Source organism: Sarcophilus harrisii, chromosome 1 (assembly GCF_902635505.1).
Source record: "Sarcophilus harrisii chromosome 1, mSarHar1.11, whole genome shotgun sequence".
NCBI lineage: Eukaryota > Metazoa > Chordata > Mammalia > Dasyuromorphia > Dasyuridae > Sarcophilus > Sarcophilus harrisii.
Window position 1 is genome coordinate 230,386,293 of NC_045426.1, and position 27,324 is coordinate 230,413,616.

General features: G+C 32.1%; 1 protein-coding gene across 14 annotated transcripts in view; it reads left to right on the top strand.

The window, feature by feature from the left end:
• The window catches only part of UBAP2 (ubiquitin associated protein 2), a 123,975-nt gene that overhangs the window by 14,923 nt on the left and 81,728 nt on the right, over positions 1-27,324 (top strand). For all 14 annotated transcript variants that reach the window (XM_031937933.1, XM_031937950.1, XM_031937968.1 and 11 more), the window contains exons 2-3: positions 14,639-14,778; positions 23,593-23,670. In XM_031937933.1, the coding sequence (XP_031793793.1) occupies positions 14,680-14,778; positions 23,593-23,670 (177 nt within the window). In that variant the 5' untranslated portion in view covers positions 14,639-14,679. The remainder of the gene's footprint in view (positions 1-14,638; positions 14,779-23,592; positions 23,671-27,324) is intronic.

The following is a 27,324-nucleotide window of genomic DNA, read 5'->3' on the forward strand; positions in this document are numbered from 1 at the left end:
AACTGGAAAGAACTGTTATTTAAAGGTTAAACTATTTACATGCTTACCAGGAAAATGATACTTTTGATACTTTTAACTTCTGAGAACTTTGTCTTTTTTAGGACAGTTAGAAGGGATACATAGAAAGAAGTCTGAGTTTAAGTTGATTTTGATGTAATGATGTAAAAAATAAAGGTGGAAAAAGGATTGTAGTTGGAGAAAAGGAAAGAGGAGGTAAAATGGGGTAAATTACAGCATATGAAGAGGCACAAAAGACTTATTATAATAGGAAAGAAAGGAGGGGAATGAACATTGTTTGAACCTTAATTTCATCAGGGAATAACATACACAGGTATAGAAATTTATTTTATCCCGTAGAAAAGTAGAAGGGGAAAAAAGGAAGAGGGAAGATTATATTTGTATCAGAAGGGCAGAAATACCAGAGGGAAAGGGCAAGAAGGGAAGGAAATGATTTAGAAGGGATTGCAGATTAAGGAGGGGGGGAGTTATAAACAAATAGTGGTGAGGAGGGAAAAAGAGAAAAATATAAATGGGTAAAAATAAGCGGACGGAAATATAATATTAGTAAACATTACTGTCAGTGTGAATGGAATGAACTTTCCCATAAAGCAGAATCAAATAGAGTAGATTAAAAGCCAGCATCCTACGATATATCATTTACAAGAAACACATTTGAAATAGAGACACTAAAAAACTAGAATGTTTTCTAACATTTGTTAAGTAAAAAAAAAAAATCAACCAAACAGGGGTAGTGAAAACCTAATCTGAAAGAAAGCAAAAATAGATCTAATTAAATGAGATAAAGAAATGACACCTTGCAAAAGGGTACTCTAGATAATGAAATAACAATCCTGAAGCATATATGAACCAAGTAATAAGAGTTTCCAGATTCTTAGAGAAGTTGCAGGAAGAAATAGACAGCAAAACTATACTATTGGGGGATTTCAACTTCCCCCTCTCAGAATTAGATGAATGCAATCACAAAATAAACAAGAAATCAGTTAAGGAGTTAAATAGAATTTTAGAAAAGATAGGTGTGTTAGACTTCTGGAGAAGTATACCCTTTTCTCAGCAGAACATGGCTCCCACACAAAAAATTGCCATATTTTAGGACATTAAAAAACTCATAATAAAATGTTGAAAGGCAGAAATATTAACTAAATTCTTTTCAGATCATGATGCAATAAAAATTACATGTAATAAAGGCCATGGAAAATAGACCAAAAATCAACTGAAAAGTAAATAATCCGAAAGAATAGGTAAATAAAACAAGTCATAGAAAACAATTATTACCATTTACTAAAAATATAGTATGCAGCCAAAGCAATTCTTAGGGGAAATTTTATATCTCTAGATGCTTAATATGAATAAAATAAAGAGGAGATGAATGAAATTGGGTATGCAACTAAAAAAAAGATAGAAAAAGAAATTAACAACCCCCCTAATTGAACATCAGATTAGGAATTTTGAAAATTAAAGGAGAGATTAATAAAATTGAAAGTAAGAAAATTATTGAACTAATAAAACTGAGTTGGTTTATGGGAAAAAACTAACAAAATAGATAAACTTTTGCTTAATTTGATTAGGTTTTCCCAAGAGAAGAAAACCAAATTACCAGTATCAAAAATGAAAAGGATGAATTTATCAAGAAAGAGGAAATTAAATAATTAGGAGCTATTTTGTCCAACTGTATGCTGATAAATGTAATCGAAATGGATGAATATTTACAGAATTACAAATTATCCAAATTAACAGAAGAGGGAATAAAGTACTTTATGTTAGGAGGAAAAAAAATTGAACAAGCTATCATTGAATTCTGTAGAAAAAATCTCCAGGGCCAGATTGATTTATAAAAGATTTCTACCAGCATTTAAAGAACAATTGCAGTAGTGGAAACTATTTGGGAAAAATAGGGGAAAGAGGAGGAGTCCTGTCAGATTCTTCCTCCCACCCCCCAGTAAATTTATTTTTGATACATATTACTTGAAGGATCATATTAGGAGAGAAAAATCGGAGCAAAAGGGAAAAACCATGGGAGAGATTAAAAAAAAAAAAAAAAAAAAAAAACAGAAAAAAGAAGTGAACGTAGCATGTGTTGATTTACATTTAGTCTCCTTACTTCTTTTTCTGGAGTTAGATGTCATTTTGTGTCCAAATTCTATTGGGATTGCTTGGGGTCACTAAACTACTAAGAAAAACCAAGTCTTTCATAGTTGATCATTGCTCACATTCCTTTTATGACACAGATATGATGCCTAATCCCTAAACCAGGAAGGGCCAAAATAGAGAAAGAAAATTACAGACCAATTTCCCTAATGAATTATTGATGTAAAAATCTGAAAATATTAGCAAAGCGATCATAGCAATTTATCACCAGGATAATATATTATGACCAAGTTGGATTTCTACCAGGAATTCAGAGTTGGTTCAGTATTAGGAAAATTCTCAGTATAATTGATCATATCAATAACCAAACAGATAGAAATCATATGATTATCTCAATAGATGCAGAAAAAGCATTTGACAAAGTATAACAGCATCCATTTTTTTAAAAAGTTTAAAAGATTTTATTTTTATAATAGATTTTTATTTTTGAAAGTACATGCAAAAATAATTTCAACATTTACTCTTGCAAAACCTTTTGTTCCAAATTTTTCTCCCCTCCTCTCTCCTTCCGTCCCTCTACTTAGACAGCAGATAATCCATTATAGGTTAAACATATGCAATTCTTCTAAGCGTTTCCATATTTATCATACTACAGAGGAAAAATCAGATCAGAAAGGAGGGAAAAATTTAAAAAACAAGCAAATAAAAAAAAAAAGGTGTAAATACCTCTGTTTTGATCTACATTCTGTTCCCATAGTCCTCTTTCTGGATGCAGATGGCTCTCTCCACTACAAGTCTATTGAAATTGGCCTGAATCACCTTATTGTTGAAAAGACCCCAGGTCTATCACAGTTGATCATCACATAATCTTGTTGTACAGCATCCATTCTTTTTTTTATTTTTTTATTTTAACTATAGCTTTTTATTTACAAAACATACAGATGGGTAATTTTTCAACACTGACCCTTGCAAAACCTTCTGTTCCAAATTTTTCCCTCCTTCTCCCTACCTCTTCTCCTAGATGGCAGGTAGTCTAATACATGTTAAATATGTTAAAATACATGTTAAATCCAATATATGTATACATTTATACAGTTATCTTGCTGCACAAGAAAAATCGGATCTAGAAAGAAAGGAAAAAACTGAGAAGGAAAACAAAAAATGCAAGCAAACAATAACAGAAAGAGTGGAAATGCTATGTTGTGGTCCATATTCATTTCCCACAGTCCTCTCTCTGGGTGTAGATGACTCTCTTCATTACTGAACAATTAGAACTGGTTTGAATCATCTCATTGTTGAAGAGAGCCATGGCCATCAGAATTGATCGTCATGTGGTCTTGTTTTTGCTGTGTATAATGATCTCCTAGTTCTGCTCATTTCACTTAGCATCAGTTCATGTAGGTCTCTCCAGGCCTCTGAAATCATCCTGATTGTCGTTTCTTACAGAACAATAATATTCCATAACATTCATATACCATAATTTATTCAGCCATTCTCTAATTGATGGGCATTCATTCAGTTTCCAGTTTTTAGCCACAACAAAGAGGGCTACCACAAACATTTTTGCATGTGTGGTCCTTTCCCTCCTTTAAGATCTCTTTGGGACATAAGCCCAGTAGTAACACTGCTGGCTCAAAGGTCATAGCATCCATTCTTTTTTTTTTTTTTAAATTTTATTTTATTTAATAGCCTTTTATTTACAGGTTATATGTATGGGTAACTTTACAGCATTAACAATTGCCAGACCTCTTGTTCCAGTTTTTCACCTCTTACCCCCCACCCCTTCCCCCAGATGGCAGGATGACCAGTAGATGTTAAATATATTTAAATATAAATTAGATACACAATAAGTATACATGACCAAACCGTTATTTTGCTGTACAAAAAGAATCAAACTCTGAAATATTGTACAATTAGCCTGTGAAGGAAATCAAAAATGCAGGTGGGCATAAATATGGGGATTGGGAATTCAATGTAATGGTTTTTAGTCATTTCCCAGTGTTCTTTCTCTGGGCGTAGCTGGTTCAGTTCATTACTGCTCCATTGGAAATGATTTGGTTGATCTCATTGCATAGCATCCATTCTTAATAAAAACAGTAGAGAATAGGAATAAACACAGTTTTCCTTAAAATAATAAGTGGCATTTTATCTAAAATTATCAGCAAGCATTATATGTAATAGAACTAAGTTAGAAGTATTCTCTATGGGTGAAACAAGGTTGTCTATCATCATCACTATTAGGCAATATTGTGGTAGGAATATGTTAGTTTTAGCAATAAGAAAATAAAAGGAAATTGAAAGGAGTAGCCCATGAAAAAACAAAACTCACTCTTTACAGATGATAAGATGGCATATTTTTTATAGACTCTTAGAGAATCAAATAAAAATACTGGTAACAGCTACTTTAATAAAGTTGAACATAAACTCACATAAATCTCCAAACATTTACGTATTATCAAAAAAGACCAGCAGCAGAAATTAGAAAGAGAAATCCCATTTAAAACAACAGTAGACAATATTTGGGAGGCTACCTGCTAAGACAATTCCAGGAACTATATGAATGCAGTTACAAAACATTTTTCACACAAATAAAGTCAAATCTAAGCAAATGGAAAAAATATCAGTTGTTCATGATTAGGAAGTCAGACTAGCAATAAAAATGACAATTCTACCTAGATTAGTAGAATGACAATTGTACCTAAATTCAATGCCAAAAAAAATTATAGCACTAGGAAAAAAAAATAATAAAATTCATCTGAAAGAACAAGGGTCAAGAATATCAAGGGAATCAGTGGGGGTAAAAATTGTAAAAGATGTCAAGGTGTATCAGACCTGAAAGTATTATAAAGAGGTAGTCATCAAAACCATTTGGTACTAAGAAAGAGTAGTGTATAAATAGAATAAGTGAGGTTCACAAGACACAATGATGATAGTAATATGTATATATAATATTTAGTGACTACAGTAATGTGTTTGATAAACCTGAAGACTCTGGCATCAGTTAGGCTGGGTGGGAGAGGGGGGCCTCAATGTTTGACAAAAATTATTGGAAAACTGGATAATAGCATGGCAGAAACGAGGCAAAGACCAACATATCACACCCTATAACAGGATAAGTTTGAAATGAATTAATAATTTAAACGTGAATCTAAACAAAAATTAGGAGAGCAAGGGATAGTTTACCTATCAGATCTTTGGAGAAGGGAGTAATTTATGACCAAACAAGAAATAGAGAACATTATGAAAGTGAACAATTGTTATTACATTAAATTTAAAAGTTTTTGCGCACACACAAAAATAAAAACAAAAACAACAAAAAAAAAAAAGTCTATCCAAGATTTGTAGGGAAGTTGAGAACAATTTTTGCAGTCAGTGTTTCTAGTAAAGACCTTGTTTCTAAAATATGAGTCAAATTTATAAGATTATGTTATTTCTCGATTGATAAATGGTCAAAGGATATGAACAAATAATTTTCAGATGAAGCTTTTTATAGTCATGAAAAAAATGCTCTAAATCATTGATTAATCGAGAAGTGCAAATTAAGCTAACTGAAGTACCACCTTACGCCTATCAGATTGACTAAAATAACAGGAAAAAAAAAAGATAAATGTTGGAAAGGTTGTGGGGAAATTGGGGTTTTAAAGCATTGTTGATAGAGCTGTAGCCTGATCCAGCCATTTTGGAGATCAATTTGGAACTATGCCCAAAGGCTATAAAATTGTTCATACGCTTTTATCCAGCAGTGACACTTCTGGGTCTATATCCTAAAGAGATCATAAAAGAGGGGAAAAGGCTCACATATGTAAAAAATGTTTATAGCAGTTCTTTTTGTGGTGCCAAGGAATTGGAAATTGAGTAGATGTCCATCAATTGAGAAATGGCTAAATAAGTTATGGTATATGAATGTAGTGAAATATTATTGAAATGATTAGCAGGCTGATTTTAGAAAAATCTGAAAGGACTTACATGAATTGATACTGAGTGAAGTTAAATACGACCAAGAGAACATTGTACACAGTAATAGCAAGATGTGTGATGATCCAACTATAAAAGGCTTAGCTCTTTTTCAGCAATACAGTGATCCAGCTTGGGATAGAAAATGCCAAGCAGAGAGAGAATTATGGAGACTTGAATGTGGATCGATTCATACTGTTTTCAGCTTTTTATTATTGTTACTTTTTTTCCCCTCGTTTTTTCCTTTTGGTTTGTTTTCTTCCCCCCCACACAACTTGACTAAATATGAAAATGATTGTGTATGTGTAATATCGAATTGCTTGCTCTCTTGGGGAGAGGAAAGGTTAGAGAGAGAGGGAGAAAAAATAGAACTCAATCTTTAAAAAAATAGATGTTGAAAACTTATCTTTACATGTAATTGGAAAAATACTATTGATTGAAAAAAAATATTTCCTCATGTAAAGAACAGGAGAAAAGAGGATTACACCTGAAACATTGAAGCTTTCAGACTGAGCTTGCATTTCTTTTCACAACTGTATGATTGAGTCAGCACATTAATTTAAAAAATATATTCTACTTATTTATTTGCTTGTAAATCTCCTATTTTCTGTTATTTTCTAAAAATGTTATCATTCTTTTTGGGGGCATTGCTTATTCCTGCCCCTTTCTGTTTAAAAAATTCAAACCCAAAATACATTATCACAAATAAATTTAATTCAGCAAAACACATCCCTACATTGACTTCTAAAAAACAAGTTTTAATCTGTTGCACCTCTCATGCCTCTTTTTTTTTTTTTTTTTTTTTTTTTTTTTTTTTTTTTGGGTTAGACCCCGGAATAGAATGTGTTCTTTGGAATTTACACATTCATTAGAATTATTAAGATTTTTCGGGGTATTTTTTTGTTATTATATAAATTGTTTCTGCTAATTTTATTCTCCATCAGCTTACGTAAGTATTCTCAGGTTTCTCTGAAATTGTCACTTTCATAGTTTCTTTGGTGCAATGTCATCAAAATATATACTGTTGTATTTTTTTCTTCAGTTGTTCCCCAGTTGATGAGCACCTGTTTTTTTTTTTTTTCTAGTTCTTTGTTATGATGAAAATGCGATTATAAATATTTTTCTGCTCAACAGTAGTGCATTGGTGTCCCAGTTTTTCCACATTCCCTCCAACTCCTATTTTCTTTTTCTATTATTTTAGTCAATTTGATAGGTTTGAGGTGGTACCTCAAGAGTTGTTTTAATTTGCATTTCTCTAATCACAAGTGATTTAGAGCACTTGTTCATATGCTTATAGGTGGCTTTAATTTCTTCATCAGAAAACTGCCTGTTCATATCTCCTTTGACCATTTATGAATTGTATTTTTTGTATTTGACTTGGATTGACTTTTAATCTTATATATTTGAAGCAGTTCTTTATAGTCCCTTATCAGAGAAACTTTGCTACAAAGATTTTTTTCCCCTCTTGTTAAGTTTCCTTTCAATTTTGTTTATGCAAAAATTTAATTTTATCTGTTTATATTGTTTAGTCATAAAGGTCTTTTCCTATCCATAGTTGTAAAAGATGTTATCTTACTTTGTCCTCCAATTTATGATGAAACTTTGTTTTTTAAATCTTAAATGAAGTAACCATTTGGATTTTATAGTGAAATGGTATGTAAGATACAGTTCTAAAGTTAATTTCTGGCAAGCTGTTTTTCAATTTTCCCAGCCTTTTTTGTTGAATCAAATGAGCTTTTATACCCTGGATTTGGGGTCTTTGCATTTATTGAACATTATGCTTCTATATATCGTGTACCTAATCTAAAATTCGTAAAATGGGAAAACAAACAAGGTGCCTTGCATACTAGCTTTATATAAAGTTTAGCTTATCTTTGCCTTATCTTTTTTTTAAAAAATGCATTTTCATTCATTTCCTGCTACATTTTTAGATCCTTGCCCTTACTATTTTAGCAGCTTTTAGAACATTTGATTGATACATTTATTAAAACACTATACGATTAGTATTTCTTGGTATTTGGCATTGACAAAAGAAGAAAAAAGTCTTGATTTTCAAGCTTATGATCAAGTATTTGAAGAAATGAAATGGCTTAGAAACAAGTACAGAATATAATCAAGTTATGGTCAATAAGATATTAATTACATAAATATTATGAAAAAAGGTAAATGTGAAAATGCTAAGGAACAGGCTATAAGTAACTAAAAGGAATTGCATTTATCTTTGCTAAAAATAATGGGAAGAGGATTTAATTAAAAAACTGAATGACATTTTCAGTACATTGCTATTCTTTTAAGTTTTCCTTTTAGATCTTAATTTATTTGGCAGACTAAAACCCAGTTCTCATTTCCTAATAAATTATAAAAGATCTCTTTCATCGTGATTTAAAAAAAAAATTATACCTACAGGCCAGAACATTTCTAATATAATACATTACCAGTTTTATAGAGAAAATAACTGGAAATGATTTCTAGTATATGTAAGTTCACTTCACAAATGTTTCTCCAGAGTACTCCAGAGTACATCATACGGTATGATGACTTTGACTTGTTTTTTGTTTGTATCTGTGACTCTTCATCTCATCACACATTGCATTGAAGATTATAAATCTTCAAATTATATAAATTCTTCCTCTTTGCATTCTTTATCCTGACCCAGTTACCTGCCAGTATTATTATTATCTTGACTTAGTCACTTACACTCTAGATTTTAATTTCCTCATCAGTAACATGGTGGTGGTATGGAGTGGGTAGTGTTAAAGTAGATAATCTTTAAGGTTCCTTCCAACTGAAAACCTTGGGATCTTATGAGGTAAGGTTTGCTTTAAAATGGAAACTCGGAAGACAATTTTTAATTTTCTTAGTGTCTAATCTCCACTTCTGTATTCACATTTACCAGTTTTCCGTTTCCTTTTTTACTCATCTGTTTATTATTTGATTAAAAGTAGATGGTTAAGCAATTCATATTCATCCTGTACCTTAAAGTCTTTCTTCATCAACTGCCACTTAATGGCAGCCTCTACCTTCCAAGTGTCCCCTTTGTCATTTTTACATGAATTGTTAGAACTCCTATACTTTTCTTAGTGGTGTAGGGTTACGTAACTAGAGCATTTTAGGATTTCTATCAGAATTCATTGTTTATTATTTTCTTCCCTTGTGCCTTTAAATCATTTGACAAAGTCCTTACTTACCCCATAAAATTACTGTATCTTTTTCTGTTTTGATTCAAAGCTAATTAGTAGGAAAGTAACTTTTAAGATGGACATTTTTTCAACCCTGGACTTAAAAAATCTCTTGGAGATCTTTAATTTTTGTTAGAAATTGCAAAAGATATTCTGAGTTTAATATTAAGAGGTCAGAAGATATTTTTTTGGGGGGAAAAAAAGAGTGAGACTTTTAAAATGTTAAAAAATAGTTATGATGAGGATTTTAGAAAGATACTGAAAATTTACTTAGTGGTACCACCAAACCAAATTGCTTAATGATTTTGATGGCCATGTCCTTAAAGGTTTTAAGGTTAATAACTACATTAGCATTTTTACCATGACATTCCTTGACTTTTAAAAAATAATTTTTTATTGTAAGAATAATGAAAGTGAACAAAAGATGGAAATAGAATCTGAAATTTTTAATTTTGCTTTAAAAGGAAATGTTAATTAACAAAATGTTAATAACAGTTTGCTTTGTGAACTCAGCTTTTCTGTTTGTGTAGGTATAGTTTTGTTGGTTTCATGAATTGTCTTCTCAGAAAGCTGTTTTTTTTTTTCCCTTTACAGCCTTTAACTTTAATGCAGCATTTGCTTATTTTTTTGTCTATGGAATAGACAAAAAAAAAAATAGGGCATAGAATACCCTATTTATTGGAAGTTAATTCCTTTGTTTCAATCCCTTTGTCTTTATTCTTCCTCCATATCTTGAGGCTGTTATTAGAAACTCTTATTCTATCATAGGATCACACACATAAAGTTGAAAGGGATTTTGGAGGCCATTTAATCCTTCTCCCCCATTTACAGGTGAAGAAATTGAGTCCCACGAGAAAAATCAGATCAAAGGGGGGGGGGGGGTGAGATAAGAAAGAAAACAAAATGCAAGCAAACACAACTTTAAAAAGTGAAAATACTATGTTCAGTCCTCATAGTCCTTTTGCTGGGTGCAGATGACTCCATCACAAATCACTGGAACTGACCTGAATCACTTCACTGTTGAAAAGAGCCTTGATCATTGTATAATCTTGTAACTGCGTATAATGTTCTCTTGGTTCTAATCACTTAGCATCAATTCATATTAAGTCTCTCCAAGCCTTTCTGAAATCATCCTGCTGTATAGCGTATCTTTTGATATGCTAATTTTATCAATTTATCAATTGGTGAATTTTGTAAATTTGACTCCATTCCCTCTGTGTTTGAAAACTCTAAGACCTTATTAGAGAAACTTACTTCAAAATCCTTTTTATAATAACTATTGCTAATTATATTTTCCCACATTCTGTTTTCTCTCTTCTTTTACCCTGTTCCTTCTTAAGTGTTTTGCTGTTTAACACCTCTTCCCCTAATATTCTCTCTTTTATCCCTCTTCCCATTTTCCTTTCCTCTCATATTTTATAGATTTTTGTACCCATGTTGAGAGTGTTTGTTATTTCTTCTTTGAGCCAATACTGATGAGAAAGTAAGGTTCACTCATTCACCCTCTCCTTTCCCTCTTTCCCCTCCATGGTAAAAGCTTTTTCTTGCCTCTTTTTTTTATGGCAGAATAAACTCCATTCTCCTTCTCCCTTTTCCTTTGTCCCAGTACATTACTCTTTCATTCCTTAATTTCATCATTTTTTTTTAGGTGTTAATCCTTCATATTCAATTTACACCCGTGCTCTTTGTCTGTATTTACTCCTGCCATAATTACAAGTATCATCCTTTCATGAGGAATTTAAACAAAAAAACGTGGTTTTTGAAAGTGTTGGTTTTTTTCCTCCTTTGGTGAAGCACATCACTTAATGTAGACATTAGATACAAAACATAGATAAGGGACATAATGTAGCATCAGCAGCAAGCAGGAGGACCAGGATGGAAGGCCAAGATGTGTGAGTTAATGGAGGATCAGAGGGCAGAATTCAAGGAGTCCTTCCAGCTGTTTAACTGAGCAGGGAGAATGGAAAGATCTTATATAGCCAGTGCAGGGACATCATGTGAGAACTGGGCCAGAATGCTACCAATGCTGAGGTGCTCAAGGTTTTAGGGAATTCCAAGAATAAGATGAATGTGAAGATGCTGGACTTTCTGCCAATGTTGCAGACTGTAGCAAAGAATAAGGATCAGGGCACACATGGGGACTATGTAGAGGATCTTCAAGTGTTTGCTAAGGAAAGATGATGCTGAATAGCTGAGAACAACTCCCCTTTACACAAAGATACTCTCCCCCAAAAAACCTTCTCAGTATAAAAGTCATCGTCTTGTCCCAGAAGTAACTAATTACATTTTCAAGGTTACCAAAAATCTTTACTTCCAATTCCCACCACATATCCTCTTTGACTTATTTGTTCTCTGCTTTCACCAAATAAACTTGCTATCTGTTCCTGGAATGGGGGAAGGGGGGAAGAGACATAAAGAGGATTTTAAGGTGGGGGATGAGGGGGGAATTACAAACTGTTCCATGCTAAACTAAACATATCTAGTCATCCTTGATTCTGGCCTTAGTATACTTTCTTGAAATTTTTCCTTAGTAGTTCTAATGAATGGGACAGGTTATCCTGAAATTGGGCAGAAGAAATATGCACCCCAGAGCATGTTTCATTGGGGAAAATGGATAGGATTTTATTTAACCTGCCTAATTATCAAGAATATGTTTACTCTGTGTATTTCAGAGGTACGTAAGTCAAATAACTTTTTCATTATTAATATGTTACTTTAGAACAGTAATTTTTTAATCTAAGATTTGTGAACTTTAAAATTTTTTTTTCAGTGTAAATGGGTGGGGTTTTTGTTTGGTTTTGATAATCCTTAGTATTTTTATGCATTTAAAAACAAAATAAAAGTATGCTTTGGCCTGCATTCAGAGTCTCATCAGTTCTTTCTCTGGACGTAAATAGCATTTTTCATCATAAATCTTTCAGAATTGTCTTGGATCATTGTGTTGCTTAGAATAACTAACTCATGCTCAGTTGGCTAATGCTGTGTACATTGTTCTCCTGATTATACTCACTTTAGTTTAGTTCATGTCAGGCTTTCTAGGTTTTTTTGAAAGCAACATAAAGAATTGTCATGATTAATAATTTCAACTTAATTTCTTATGTTTGATCATTTTTCATAGAAAAGGATAGGGTTAGGACATTCTGAGGTTCCTTCCCAAAACTAAAATTTTAGATTCTCAATAATCAACTCTTAACCAGTAAGAAACACTGAAGGAGTAAAAGATGTCTAAAAGGAATTGTGTAATAGGAAGAAAGATTTTTAATTGAACAAGTGATAAGAATTAAGGATAACAGATGAATTATCAGTACTTCAGTGGTACCCTTATTGTGAAGAGAAAGAAATGAAGGTCTCTAGCAATTACACCAAATTGGGGAATAGTGGGAAGATATGGGTGAGAGCAGCACTGGGTGGCAGGCAGGGTTGGATATGATCTGCTTTGATTGAAAAAGTTTCCAAATTGACTAGAACACAGAACCATTTGAATATGATTTGTGTTTTAACAAGGGCTCTGTTTATCCAGCCCACTTTTTCTGTCCTTGATTTAGCAGTTAAGTTATGATGCTAAATTTATTCCCATGGTAGCAGGTTGATGTCAATAAGTGGATTTGAGTTACTTAACAGTTAGAAAATGCAAGCTGGCAAGGAGCAGATATATTCCTGAATTACAAATACTTCAAATAATTAGAATGTCATCAGTCTAATAATAGGAAGTTCTATGTATCTGTAAACTTTTTTTTTCCCTTTTAAATAATTTAGCATTTTATTTTCCTCCAATTGTAAAATGTTTTTAACATTAATTTTTAAATTTTTGAGTTCGAATTCTCTTGCTTCTACCCTCCCTTTATTGAGAAGACAAGCATAGATTATGTATGTGTTGTTATGCAAAACATTTCCATATTAATTGTATTATAAAAGAAAATACGCCTCCCCCCAAAAGAAACAACCCTGAAACAAAACCTCAAGAAAGATGAAGTCTCCCCCCCCCAAAAAAAAAAAGAGTATGTTTCAATCTATATTCAGATCTATATAACCATCAGATACTTGTCTGGGGATGCATAGTATCCTGGATTATTGCATTACTGAGAATAGCCAATATTCATAGCTAGCTGGTTGTCTTAGAATACTGCTGTTACTGTGTACAGTATTTTCCTGGTTCTACTCATTTCTCTTTGCGTCAGTTCATATAAATCAGAATTTTCTAAGAATGTCATGTTCTTCATTTCTTATAGGACAATAATAATATTACATCATAGGCATATACCACAACCTGTTCAACAGGTTGAAATTTGTGAACTCTTAATTGCTTAAGAATGACGTTAGTATTTCTTCTTCCTTTTAGACAGAATTACTTCCAGAGTAAAATTCTAATGAAAAATGGGCCACAGGAGAGAGGGGGAGAAAGGGAGAGGGTATTTGTTTCTGATAGTGATGTTTTTATATTTGCATTTGAAAATCTAAAAGGATTGTTGCTTAAGTTCTTTTAAAAGTGCTTATTTTATTTTGGGGGGGGTATGATTTGAGTTAGATTCATATACTTATTTTCTGGTGATGGTTAATTGGTTGACTTTATGGAAAGACTATTACAAGTTTAGACTTGTGAGATTGTCTACCTAATTTTCCTATATGTGAATTGAAATAAAAAACTTGGTTTCTGAAACTCAAAATTCTGCCTAATATTTTCTCTTCTTTCTCTGGTACTTGCTTATGTCTGAAAAGGCACAAACTCATCAGTAATTCTGTTTCTGGACTTCTGTAACATAGACGCCTTGAATAGTTACTGGATATCTCAAGTAACTAATAAGTAAGTCCTTAAGGGAGCCATAATAAAGATCTTTCCTAGGAGTGTGCTAACATGATTTGATCGTTTAAATACAATTACCTTAGTTTCCTTTGCAAATTTATAATTTGTAGGTTGTTTTTTTGGCTAGATAGGTGCCTTGTACTGTATTGTAAAATAGAACTGTATTGTGAGGGAAAGTCTTGACTGCATATAGAGTCAAGTCATATATACTTTGTGGAATCAACATCATGAATAGAAAAAAAAGAACAAGAAAAGTAGGATTTTTTGGTCTGAATGAAGCTGTGGAAGTAGGTCCTGCCTGTAATTTTACTTAATATTTAGGAGCTCTCACTTGAGTAGGAGTTCTGCTAAAAATAATATTCCTAAACTAGTAAGTGGAGTAAATAAGTGAATATTCTACTAGTAAATATTACTGTCAGTTTTTTAAGAAAGGGCAACTTCTAGAAAACAACTTTACATATATATTTTCCCTTAACAATAAAAAGTATTTTCTTGTATTGGTCTAAAAAGATTTTTCTGGTTTTTCTCCCTTTTTGTCATATAAGAGAGTTTTCTTTACTCAGATGTGTCTGAAATGCTTTTTTCTGATTTCTTACAGATTTTCTATTTTGTACATACATTGTTTTGTATATACTGTATATGATGACTTCAGTGGGCAGTGAACGTACCCGGGGCACTCGAGATAAAACTCAGATTTCAACTACACAGGTGACACAACCACAGAAACAAGTAGTACAGGTAAGTTGTATGCTTCTTTAGTGGAGTAAAATAAGCATAAATACATAGCTACTTTTTTTTTTTTTTGACCAGGAAAAAAACATTTTTTTTCCATAGCGGGGATTTCAGCAAGAAGAGTGTTGCAGAGGTTTGACATAATACTGTGACGAGAGACATTTGCTTCTAGGCTGCTGTTTTTTGTATCACTTGCCTGTGGGCTCAGAGACTATAAACTTTTAGACTATGCAAAACTTAGCAAGATAAATTTGATGCAAAATTGTGAATGTTACATTCATAAAGTCTCAGATTAGCTGAGAAATAACTCTGATAAGTAACTTCATTTTAAGATGATGGAAATTTATTATTTTCTAATATTGTAGTACCATAACAAGTACTAATATCTTTTTTTATTCCACAAAAATGGATTGTGATTAGCAACATATGTTTAAATGTTTATTTTGAAGTTTGAAGTTATTCATCATCTTAAGTCAATTAAGGAATTAAGGAGATCCTAAATTTGTGTATTATTATTTTGCTTGACAAATCTTTGTAAATAGTACATAAGTAACTTTCATCAAATGAGGCTAAATATTTATTTGAATTCATGGAATCAATAGTAATAAAATTATACTGTATTCAAATGCCAAATATTATATGGTTGTTGGATTATAACACTAATGTGGCTCTTTTAGGGATAGAGTGGATAGAGTGCTAGATCTTGAATCGGGAAAATTATCCTCCTTAGCTTACTAGATTGGGTGATCCTGAATAAGTCACTTAATCCTGTTTTCCTCAGTTCCTCATCAGTAAAATGATCTGGAGTAGGAAATGGCAAAATACTTGAGTATTTCTGCCAAGAAAACTTCAAATAGGGTTATAAAGAGTCAAAACAGTATTGAAATGACTGAACACATGGCCCTTTTATTGAATTGATGAGAGGCAGCTTTCTTTTGCATTGTTAATGAATGGTGACATCATTTTGCATCTTCAGGGTAGTACTGTTAAATTATAAAAGATAGCAATGCATTGGAAGGAATTAAACTATACATCTGTAAAAAGGATCCAAAAGATTGACCTTTATTTCTTTTAAGAGAATATTTGACAAAAACAATTAAGCAAAAACAGTATAATAACAACATCTGATAGTATATATTACATAATAATCTCTTTCAGCAGTTCTTGTCCTCCCTGCCACGAACAGGGTTATAATTTCATTTTCTATTTATTCCTTACCTTTCCTTTGTTTATTTGGTGTTAGTTTTCCTTTAATATTTGCATTGATATTGTAGAATTTGTTGTGTAAATTGGACCTCTTGGTTTTGCTTATTTCACTCTCAATATTTGTATAAATCTTTCTATGTTTCTCGGAATTCTTTGTCAGTTTTTATTGCACAGTAATATTGCATTAATAAGCCTTTTTTATAATTTTAATAAATTTAATGAATACTACATACTAAAAAGAATATTTTAATGTAGAAACAGCAGAAAGATTATTTTATATGAGGGTGTAAAATTCTATTAAATGAAAAGTTTTAAAATGTACATTAAATTTGAGACAGTAGTCATTTCAGTAGCTAGCATTTTATGTATTTAAAAAATCCTTTAAAATTTACAAAGGCTTTTATATATGTTCACATATTTGATCTTCACAACCTCACAGTCCTTTGAGTTAGATGCTATTATTAATCCATTTTACAAATAAATAAACTGAGGCATAGAAAAGTTGAATTAATTAGGCAGGGTCACAAAGCTGGTAAATAATTGAAGCAAGATTTAATTTCAGGGCTTTCTGGCTCTAAGTCCTATGCTCTGTCTGATGAGCCACCTACATATGTAAAGAGCCTGTTAAGAAATCTGCACTGCTTGTGTGTTCACTTTTGAACTTTTACTCTGCTCTTCTCTATGTATTTTAAAATGTTACATTGAAACCTCTTTCCTTTTTCTGTACCTTGATCACACATGTGCTTTCTTCCTCACAACTCTTCCTCCCCTCCCCTATTTTTCCCTTTCCCATTCCTGTCTTCCCCATCTACTTTTCATATAAATATTTTTGGTTCTGGGACAGAAGACATTTGCCTTTCTTTTCTTAGGTTAATATCCTTTATTCTGGTGGCGTTTTGCTTATAGTTATGCTGATAATTATAAAATTAATTCATACTATTCAGATTCTGAAGCTAAAGCTTCATTACTCTGGCCACACAGTGAGAAGACAAAATTCATTGGTAAAAACCCTGACTCTGGGAAGATGGAAGGCAAAGGAAAAGGGGACAGACAGTAGAGCATGAGACGGAAAGTGTCATGAAATCAACGGATATGAACTTGGACAATCTGTGGAGGATAGTGGAGGATAGAAGAGCTTGGTGTTCAATGGTCTGTGGGGTCATGAGAAATTGCACACAAAAGTATTGCATTCTACCTCAGACTTGTATTTGCTCTGTGACCTTTACCCTCTGCCTGCATGTAAAATGGCGATGATTAGAGCAATTACTACCCCTGTGATAATCAAATGATGGCATATTTACAGTGCCTGACACATAGTAAGCATTTAATAAAAGCTTGTTTTCTTCCTTTAAAAAAGAAATTCCCTATCAGTGTTACATAGTATTATATAAGCATATCTAATGGCAGTTAAAAACTCTAGCGGCATTAGCCAAAACTTAAAAAGTTTAAATACAGCCACTTCCTAGGAAGCTTGTTTAAAGTGAATACTATCTCCAATGACCTCGGGCAAGTTACTTAATTTCTTTGGAGCCCTGGATTCCTCACCTATACAATTAAGTCATTTGGAATAGATGATATTTAAGATTTTTAAAAAATGATTCTTGTAATTTAAATATTTAGAATACATGTTTGATCCAGATTTTATTATCTGAACTAATAAACTCAGTATGTGCTTGGTTTTTTTCCTTGCAGAATATGGGAGTTTGTAAACAGCTAAAATATTAAAATAAAAGGGAAGGAAGCCTCAGGAAATTCTATACTATCATGAGTTAAAGCATGACAAAATATATTTTATAATATTGAGGACTAAAATCAATCTGGAATGTATATATAATTTATGTATATTTACTTAAAGTAAATGTGTTTTTAAATTCAAATTTATATGTGAATTTCTTCTTTCTTTAGGTCTCTCAGTTCTTGATTTTTTTATTTTTCCTTTTGGATTCCCAGAGAAAAAAATGTTCTGGGTTAGATCTTGGGGTGGGGGTAGATATTTAGGGCCTCCAAATTTTTTGTTTGACTTCCACAGGCCATTAAGCAATGGATTAGAGAACGTGGATTTAAATGTCAAAAGAAATGTCTCTCAGGCAAATAGGGCTTTCCATTTGAAAATGACAAATCTTTTAGTCCTTTTATATAAGGATACACAGTGTCAATTTACATTATATTTTGAGAAAGACCTAATTTTTTCATTTTATGCTCCAAACTCTTATCAGTATTATTATGTTCTGGGTATACTGCTTTGTCTCCTATTTTGTATAGGCTTATTAAATGTCATCAATTACAGTTCTTTAGACTAAACAGAATGAAGCATTAACTTTCTTAACAATTCAATTACTACTTTATTTAGTATAGATTTTGTACAGTGAGTTGTACAAAATTCTCTTAGGCCACTTAGGTTGAACAAATTTAGTATATAATATACTTTTGGTGCCTAAAGGTCATAAGCACAAATATAGTAAGACGGAATGGATCAAGTAAGTAATAACTTCAGATTTCCTGATGTACATTCTTAACTGTATTTTATCTCCCTTGCTGTTTCATTTTTCCTTTTCTGTTTTCTAATTATCCCAAGGCTTAGTCTTTGGTCACCATCTACTTTTTTCCCCAGTGTTCTTTGCCTTGAAGAAATAAAAATAAATGAGTTCTCCAACTATTATGTTGATTCTCAAAATTCATATCTGTGACTGTCATTTTCTTGTATTCCATACTCTTTATATTGTAACACATTTTTACTTGGACTACTACTGTCCTCTCCAGCTCAGTATAGTATTTATAATCTATTCTCCAAATCTGCTTTCAACTTTTGTTTACAAATAGATATCTTCCTTCCCAACTTTTCTATTTCTGTGCAAAACATTGGATCCCTCATAGGCTGACTTGTTACCTTTCTTTTTTGTCCCTCTATCTGGTCATTCAGTAAATCCTTTCAGTTCTTACTCATCTTTTAAAAAATTCTTACTGCTGCCATCTTATTCTAAATCTGAGTCTACTTAATGACTAAGCAACTGTTTTCAATTTCCTAACTTGCAATAGGGTGTCCTAACTTAGGGTATAGCAGAGTGAATTTTGGACCAAGAATTGGGGAAGAATATACTATGCTTTGTTATTAACAAGTTGCATGTCCTTTAGCAAGTGGGGTTGCTTTCTGTGTAGTTTTATATAATAATCCTGGAGAGAATTCAATTGCCTGCCACAGATTTTTGTCCTTGGTCATTGACAATCTATAATGCACATGTCTGACAAGATAATACAGAATTTGAATAACCAGATGCATTGCATGACAACTGGTTTTGTTTTTGTTTTGTTTTTTAGTTTAGCTCTTGATAAGCTGAGAATATATACCAAAATTTAATTATGATTCCAGATTAGTACCAAAAAAGTATTAAAATCTTTTTGAGTTCAGGAAAATAATTTCTTAAGAATTGAATGCATGAGACCTTGGCAATAACATGGAAATTACTTCCTAATGAAAAAGGCCTGTAGTAGATATCCTTTATAACAAAATCAGTATGGTACATGAGATTCATTGCTAAAAAAGACTGATATTTGTATTAATAGAAGTATAGTGTTGAAACTAAGTTAATAGTCTCACTGTACTCTATACTGCTTAAAACAGTTTTGCATGAGAATGTTGTATAGGCTACTGGCCTATGGTATTAAAAATGGCTATTTTAAAGTTCTTATTTCTGATGCAATCTGATGTATTAACTGGCTGTATTGACTCTGGACAAGTTCTTTTATATTCCCCAGATGTCTCTTATGATTATAAATTGCCAAGTGGCTGATTTGTATTTGTAAGAATCATCTTGCCATAAAATTGAAGGTCTGGACTGAAACTAGGGAAAAAAATGGTTTTTAAAGATGAATACTGACAACTTGACACATTAAGAATGGTGAAGGGTCTGGAATCTGTCATGCATAGTATTTTAGGTTAATTGGGAATTGTTTAACCAACAGCAAAGTAGACTTGTAGGACACATTAGTTGTTTTTCTATGTTTGAAAGACTGTCAAAGATCTAATTTACATAGCTAATTAGTGGGGGAACATTTAAATGCAAGGCAAGAACTTTTATAAGATGATTTTATAAGAAATTGAGCTACCCTGCCTAGATAGTAGTCTCCCTGTCTGTCGCACTGGAAGTATTTAAGTAAAGACTGAATGATATGAACAATGGTTGAGAAAAGGATTTTTGTTTTAATTTGGTGGTAGGTTTAAGTAGATGAATCCCATTTCCTTCCAGTTACAAGATTTTTATTCTGTCACTATAATGAACTTTTCTACTGAACCAAATTTGATTCTTACCAACTTCATTAGGTTCATAAAGGCTTATCTTCAGATTGACTGATTCTCAAAAACTATTAGCTAAGTTAATGAAGGTCATGACTTGGTTCCTAGAAAGTGCCCATACCAAAATACAGAGCCTTGAAATATCTATTAAACATTTTGACATTTAATTATTTGTTGCATTACTTTCAGTTTTCTGTGTATTTGAGAACTCGATTCTAAGGTTGTCTTGACATAATTTGTTATAAACATTTTTTTTTGCACTCCTCTCCACAGCTGTGATAGAACTGCTTGATAATTCTCTCTCTCTCTCTCTCTTTATATATATATATATATATACACACACACACACACACACATATATATATAATAGCAGATTGTATATATATAGTAGATTTGTGGTTTCATGTGCAATGATTTGTTTTTTTATTATACTATGTTATGGAAGTGCTTGTTTTCTTTCATAAATTAAAAATAAAATTTAAAAAAGAATTACATGCTATTAGATAGCACTTAATTGTGATATTATTTGAAATAAATGTAAAGGAAGCAGATGTATGAATAAAAAGATGGTTTTGGTTTTAGTATTTTAGAAATAGTTTGTGAGCTGGAGGAAGGGAAGAAAAATCAAGCATCTTAAAGCTATTGAGTGGAAGTATGGGTATATATATGGTAGTCTTAATAGTTATGTTTTCAGAGAAGCTGATTTTGTAGAAGAAATCTTTTGAGTGGATCTCTGAGGTTAACTCTCTTGAAAAAAATAATTTTAGCTTTATACTGTACTCCCAGATAGTTTAGATGAGCATGAGCTTTCCAGTGTGCCACTTCAGATATTAAGAGGGGAATAGAAGAAGAGTGAGCATCAGTATTGGTCTTTAGGTTGAACAAGTTTGGGAGCAGTCTTAACATGTCTGCTGTTTAATGAGAGATAAGTGTTTCTAGAAAACAGAGAATTGATTTAATTCCTCCCTCATTTTATTACTATTTCTCTTTAATATTTCAGTATAGCTTTCTCTATTTTTTTTTTCCTCCCTTGGCTACTCCTTTTCTTCTTCATGGGATTTAGAGATGGAAGGAACCACAGAAGTTATGTAGTACAGTTCCTTTTCATTTTAAAGAAAGTTCTGAGAAGTTAAGTAATTTTCCAAAAGTAATAGGTAACCTTTAGAGCTATATCACCTTTCTTTCCCCTCCCCCCAGTATACCATATTAGATCATAATGGGTTTTGTTTTTTTTTAATTTCCCCCTTTCCTCTTGTTTTGTACCATTGTCTGCATTTTTTGTCTTTCACAGATCAATTTGTGAAAATATCTACTTGAAGAAGCTAGATGATACTTGAGAGACTATTCTGTATAAAAAGGACTATTAGCTCAGTTAATGAAGTTTATGACTTGGTTTCTAGAAAGTGCCCATACCAAAATACGGAGCCTTGAAATAGCTATTAAACATTTTGACATTTAATTATTTGTTGCATTACTTTCAGTTATGTGTGTTTATTTGGTATATTGAAGGAATGGGGTCTTCTTGTTTCTAAAGAAGGGGTTCTGTTTTTTCTCAATATTATTTTATTTTTTCCAATTACATTTAAAGATGATTTTCAACATTCATTTTTGCAAGATTTTGTGTTCTAATTCTTTTTTCCTTCCTCCCTTGCTTTCTCCCTGTTCCAAGATAGCAAGCAATCTGATACAGATTATATATGTACAATATTTTTAAACATATTTCCATACTTGTCATATTGTGCATGAAAAATCAGACCAAAAGGAAAAATCACAAAGGAAAAAAAAAAATCAAACAAAAAAGGTGAAAATACTATGCTTCGATTCACATTCAATCTTCATAGTTGAGAAGAGGTTCTTAAGCTTTTTCATGTCGTGGACCTTCTTGGCAGTCTAATAAAGCATGTGAATTCCTTCTCAAGAATGCATAAGATTTCCAAGGAAACCAATTATATCAAAATATGGTTATCAATATTTTTTAAAAAATTATAGCTCTCTTCCTCTCTACTCCCCCTTCCCTCCACCCCTTCCACTCTCAGGTTAAGAACTTCACTAAAGAAAAGTAGATAAGTTTACTCTTTTGCCTCATATAAAAGGGACAATGGGACTGTTTTTTAAAAATAGTAGTTGAGTTCATTTCACCATAATTGTGATTTTTAATTCTTGAAAACTTTTGCATTGCTGCATAAAAACAATATAGCTATTTTAAAGGGATTCTTAGATCTTGACTGTTGGGTAGAAGAATCATTTAGGATTTACATTCAAATACACAGAAAAGATTAAAACCATTTCAATGGAATAGTTTATATGGAATAGGCTTGGGGCACCTTACTGTGCTATTTCTGTATGCCATACATGCGTGTGTGTGTGTGTGTGTGTATACACATTAAAATAATGCTACTCAAAATTCTGTTAAATGTTGTAGATATTGCAAATGATAGATTAGTCATTTCAAGTTTTTTATATGATTATGTTAAGTTACTTTTCTTAGCATATGTAAAAACTCCTCTAACAAGGAGTATTTGAAGTTCATCTGAGATTGAATATTATTTGTTATAGGGGGAATTGTTTGAGGCATATTGCTCAGGGTTAGAGCTGGTGGTGATGTTAGAATTTGAAGCCAGACTTTTTTAAGCCTCATTCTCTGTGGTGCTTGCTGTTTCTCTGTTATTTAGCTGAGAGTAACAGAAAATGAGTTTCTGTTCAGTAGTTTAAAACTGGGGATACATAGGAAGCTGTGTGTTTGAGTATATCCACCAAATGCACACATGATTTGTATTACAGTTTTTGACACCAAACATTGTAGCTTTAAAAAAAAAAAATTTAGGTCAAGTAATTAGTTTTATCCTTTTACATGTAAAATGGGGCCAGTTTTTTGTTTTTTTGTTTTACTTTGGTCTTCTAAGAGTGATATCTGAGCCTTGGTTTTATAACAAGTTCATTTGTCATACCAGCTATTCTTTTCTGCCAACCTAGTCACTGTTTTTAACCCCCTTTTATTTATATTTATTTTTGAAAAGAAATATCATTCAGGTTATTGTTTCTGTGATTATCTAATGCTAATAGAGCCTGTGGTCACAAAGTAGAACATATTTTAGGACAATTAAACAATTTTAGGACAATTAAATACAGAAATGGAACACTAATTTTTCTTTATTTTGATAGTAGTTTATCTTACATATTTGCTGGTACAAGTTACAAACGGACATTATTTATTAGATAACTCACATTAACATAGTATTTTGGGTTTGTGGGTGTTATTGCAAATTTTGGCTTTTTGATTATATTTTTATTTTAGAAAATTAATTGTTCTTTTTACTTTTTAGGCAACAGCTGAACAGATTCGCCTCGCTCAAATGATCTATGATAAGAATGATGCAGACTTTGAAGACAAAGTTAAACAGGTATGATATTATTAAACAGACGTTTTTATTCTGGTCTTAATATTTATTTTCTAGGATTTTCAGTTATACTGCAAAATGTTTATCATTAACCAAGATTCACTGAAATTTTGAAAGCATCACTTGTAACATCCTCTAATTTTTAAATATGGAAAACAATCAAACACTCTTAAACACTGAAATATTCCCTCACTGCCTATTTGGAGTACCATTTCAAATATGCTTGCCTCATAAGAAATAAATTATTTTCATTTTAAAAATAATTTCCTCTGATTTGGAAAGAATAAGTGACTTGTAAATTTGAGTTGTAGCCTACTACTTTTTGCAGAATTTTGAGTTTTGCTCAAGAACATAAACTCACAAGAAGTATTTTCATTTTAAAATTATTTGTATCAAATCTTTCTTTTATTCTAGAAAAATTTTTGTTCAGTGAGAAGGCTAACAACCTAAACGATTTTCAGGGTCTCTTTCATCTCTAAGGCTTAGGTCTTATTGAACAAAGATACCATATTACATTGATAAGAGTGTTACAAGAATTCTTTTACACTTGGAATGAAAACAGGCCTGTGTTCGACTATGACTTCTTGTGGTTACTACTAGCTTTGTGACTATGGGCAAACCATTTAATCTGCAGGAGGATTTGTCTCATCTATAAAATGAAATTTGATATTTATTGTAATGATACTTGATCTTTACAATAGGGCTTTAAGATTTGCAAAGTACATAAGCATGACATCACCTCTCTTGAACCATAAATGGGTGGGATTCACTCCTCCCCCCTCCTTTTTTTAAGCAATGAAGGAAACAGATACAGGCATATTTATAATTCTATAGCAACTAGTAAGAATCATAGGCAGTTTTTGAACTCGAGTTTCATGATTGCAAATACTCTTTCTACTATGTTACTCTCTTACCCACTTCACAGTATAGTCTTAAGAATCAAATGAGATAATTTGTAGCAATTGTAAAACCTTGAGATTCATTTGTTGTTATTATTATGAGAAAAAAAATCAAAGCACTAGTGCTGAAAGGAAAAAATGAATAGATCTATTCCAACTCACTCATATTACTGGTTAGAAAATCTAGGTCCACAGAGGCCAATAATAGCCTTGTCTAGAATCACTTAGCTAGTGAGTGGCAGAGGTAGAATTGAAACTTGGGTTTTATTTCTTAATATACAATGCTCCTTTTCAATTCAAGTCACTCAAGCTCACAATTTAAGTGACACTACTCTCTCACTCACCTCACTACCATTCCCATAACCGATTTGTCTCCTATTGCTGTTGATTCTACCTTTGTAACATCTTTGGTATATATATCCCCTTCTCTACTCTGAAGATGATCTAGGCCCTCATAAACTGATGCCTACATTGCTATAATAGCTCACTATACTAGTTGCTCTCTCTGCCTCAAGTCTCTCCCACTCCAGTTGATCCTTCATTTAGCTGTCAAGTTAATCATCTGAAAGCCTATACCTGCTATGTTGCTGTACCCATTCACTAAACTCCATTGGCTCCCCCTCATCTCCAGAATACTGGAGAAGGCTTAAGGGAAATTGATTAGAAGTTGATCATAAGAAGAGAAATGAAAAACTTACACCACCACTATGAAATTTCCAAATTTTTATATTAATAAAAGTTGTTTCCTTAGAAAAGCAAAGGTGCAGATTACTTAAGAACTCTTAGATACTTCAACAATGTGATATTAACCTTGATTTGCATTTTACCAATTTTATTATAACTTGTATTGACTTTATTATTTATACTGTTAAAACTTTTCCATTTTGCTAATGGACCATAATTTTCTTAACCATTGGATCCCTGGGTCAATTTATTAACTATCTCTTACACAATTTTAACTTGTTTTTGAAATGGTTGAATAAGTTCATAGCTTCCTCAGTAGAGCATTAGCATATCTGCCTTCCTTCTCCCTTTACAAGGAGTATTTAATATTTATCAGACATTCTAAAAGCTGTAAACATAAAAAGAGGTTACACATTGTAATTCAAGAATTTTAAAAGGAAACTGTCTTAACTATTCTAGATCTAGGGGGCAAAGTAGAAATGTAAAGAATCCCTTGGTGATCTCTTGAAAAATTCCAAAATGAAAATTCTCAAGAATATTACAGCCAAAACCCATGTCTCTCAGGTCAAGGAAAAAATACTGGAAGTTTCTAGAAGAAAACCATTTAAATACCATAGAGCCACCATCAGGATTACACAAAATTTAGTTAGGTTAGTAGGAGGAGGAGGAGTCAGGAGTTTCAGGATATATTTTTGAAGGCAAAGGAGCTAAGACAATAACCAAAGTTGAGAATATTACTACAGGGCAGGGAAGGAAAAAATATTTAATGAAATAAAGGACTTTCAGGCATTACTGATGAACAAACCAGCATTAAATAGAAAATTTGATATTCAAAAACAATACTCAAGAAACATAGAAAAGTGAGAAATCATAAGAGACTATAAAACCAAATTGGTTCTATTCCTATATTGTTACTAGGGCAGAGGGAGCCTATTTAGAAGACATGGGTGCATCTTTATGTTGGGATGAACTCAAAAGAATGGATGCATTGGAATAAAGGAGAGAAAGAATAGGTAAATAAACAAGCACACATAGTTGAGTATAGGAAAGTAGAAGAAAAAGGAGGGCTAAGATAGAAGAGGGGAGTTAAAAAAGTGAAGATTAATGGAAGTGTGGTCAGAAGCAAAACAAACTCAAGGAGGGAAGGATAAATAGGAGAGAATAAGATAGAAGGAAATAGTAATCATAAGATGAACTCACACATGTAGTAGAAAAGGATAGTAGAATAGATTAGAAACCAAAATTCAATAATAAATTGTTTACATGACATATACTTGGAACAGAAAGATACTGTTAATGTAAGAAACAAGAGCAGAACTTGTTATGCTGAAGCAGAAATTAGGAAAAAAGAGCTAGGAATAGTAGCTCTGAGCTCTGACAAAACAAAAATTGACTTAATTAAAAGATAATTGAGGAAATTAAATTTTGCTAAAAAGTAACATAGTAAAGTGTTCTATCAGTATTGGTCTATATGCACCTAATAGCTTAATTTCAAATTCTTTAAAGCAAGAAAGGCAAGGGTAAGTTAATTATTGGAGGAAATAGACAATAAAACTATACTAGTGGGGGTGGGAGGAACTTCAGTTTTCTATTCTCAGACCTAGATACATCTGACCATAAAATAAAATGAAGGTAAGGAAATTAATAGGATTTTAGAAAAATTAGATAAGCTAGACCTGGAGGATATTGACTGGGAAAATAGAAAAGTGTTTATATATATATTTTAGCTATAAGTGGCATCTTCTCCCAAATCAAGCAAACATTAGAAACTATTCTTGCCCAACTATATATCAGTAAAACTGACAGTATATTAAGGCATTAAAAAAAAACTCAACATAAGCAGGAAAGAAAACAAAAATATTAAATTCATCTTTTGGGAGGCTATAATATAATAAAAATGAGTCAAAGAACTAATTACAGAAACTATTTCAGGCAGTTGCATGGTGAAGTGGTCTGGAGTTAGACCTGTGTTCAAGTTCAGCTTCGTATACTTAACTAGCTGTGTGATTTTAGGGAAATCACTTCATCCAGTTTGCCTCAGTTTCCTATTCTATAAAATGAGCTGAAGAAATGG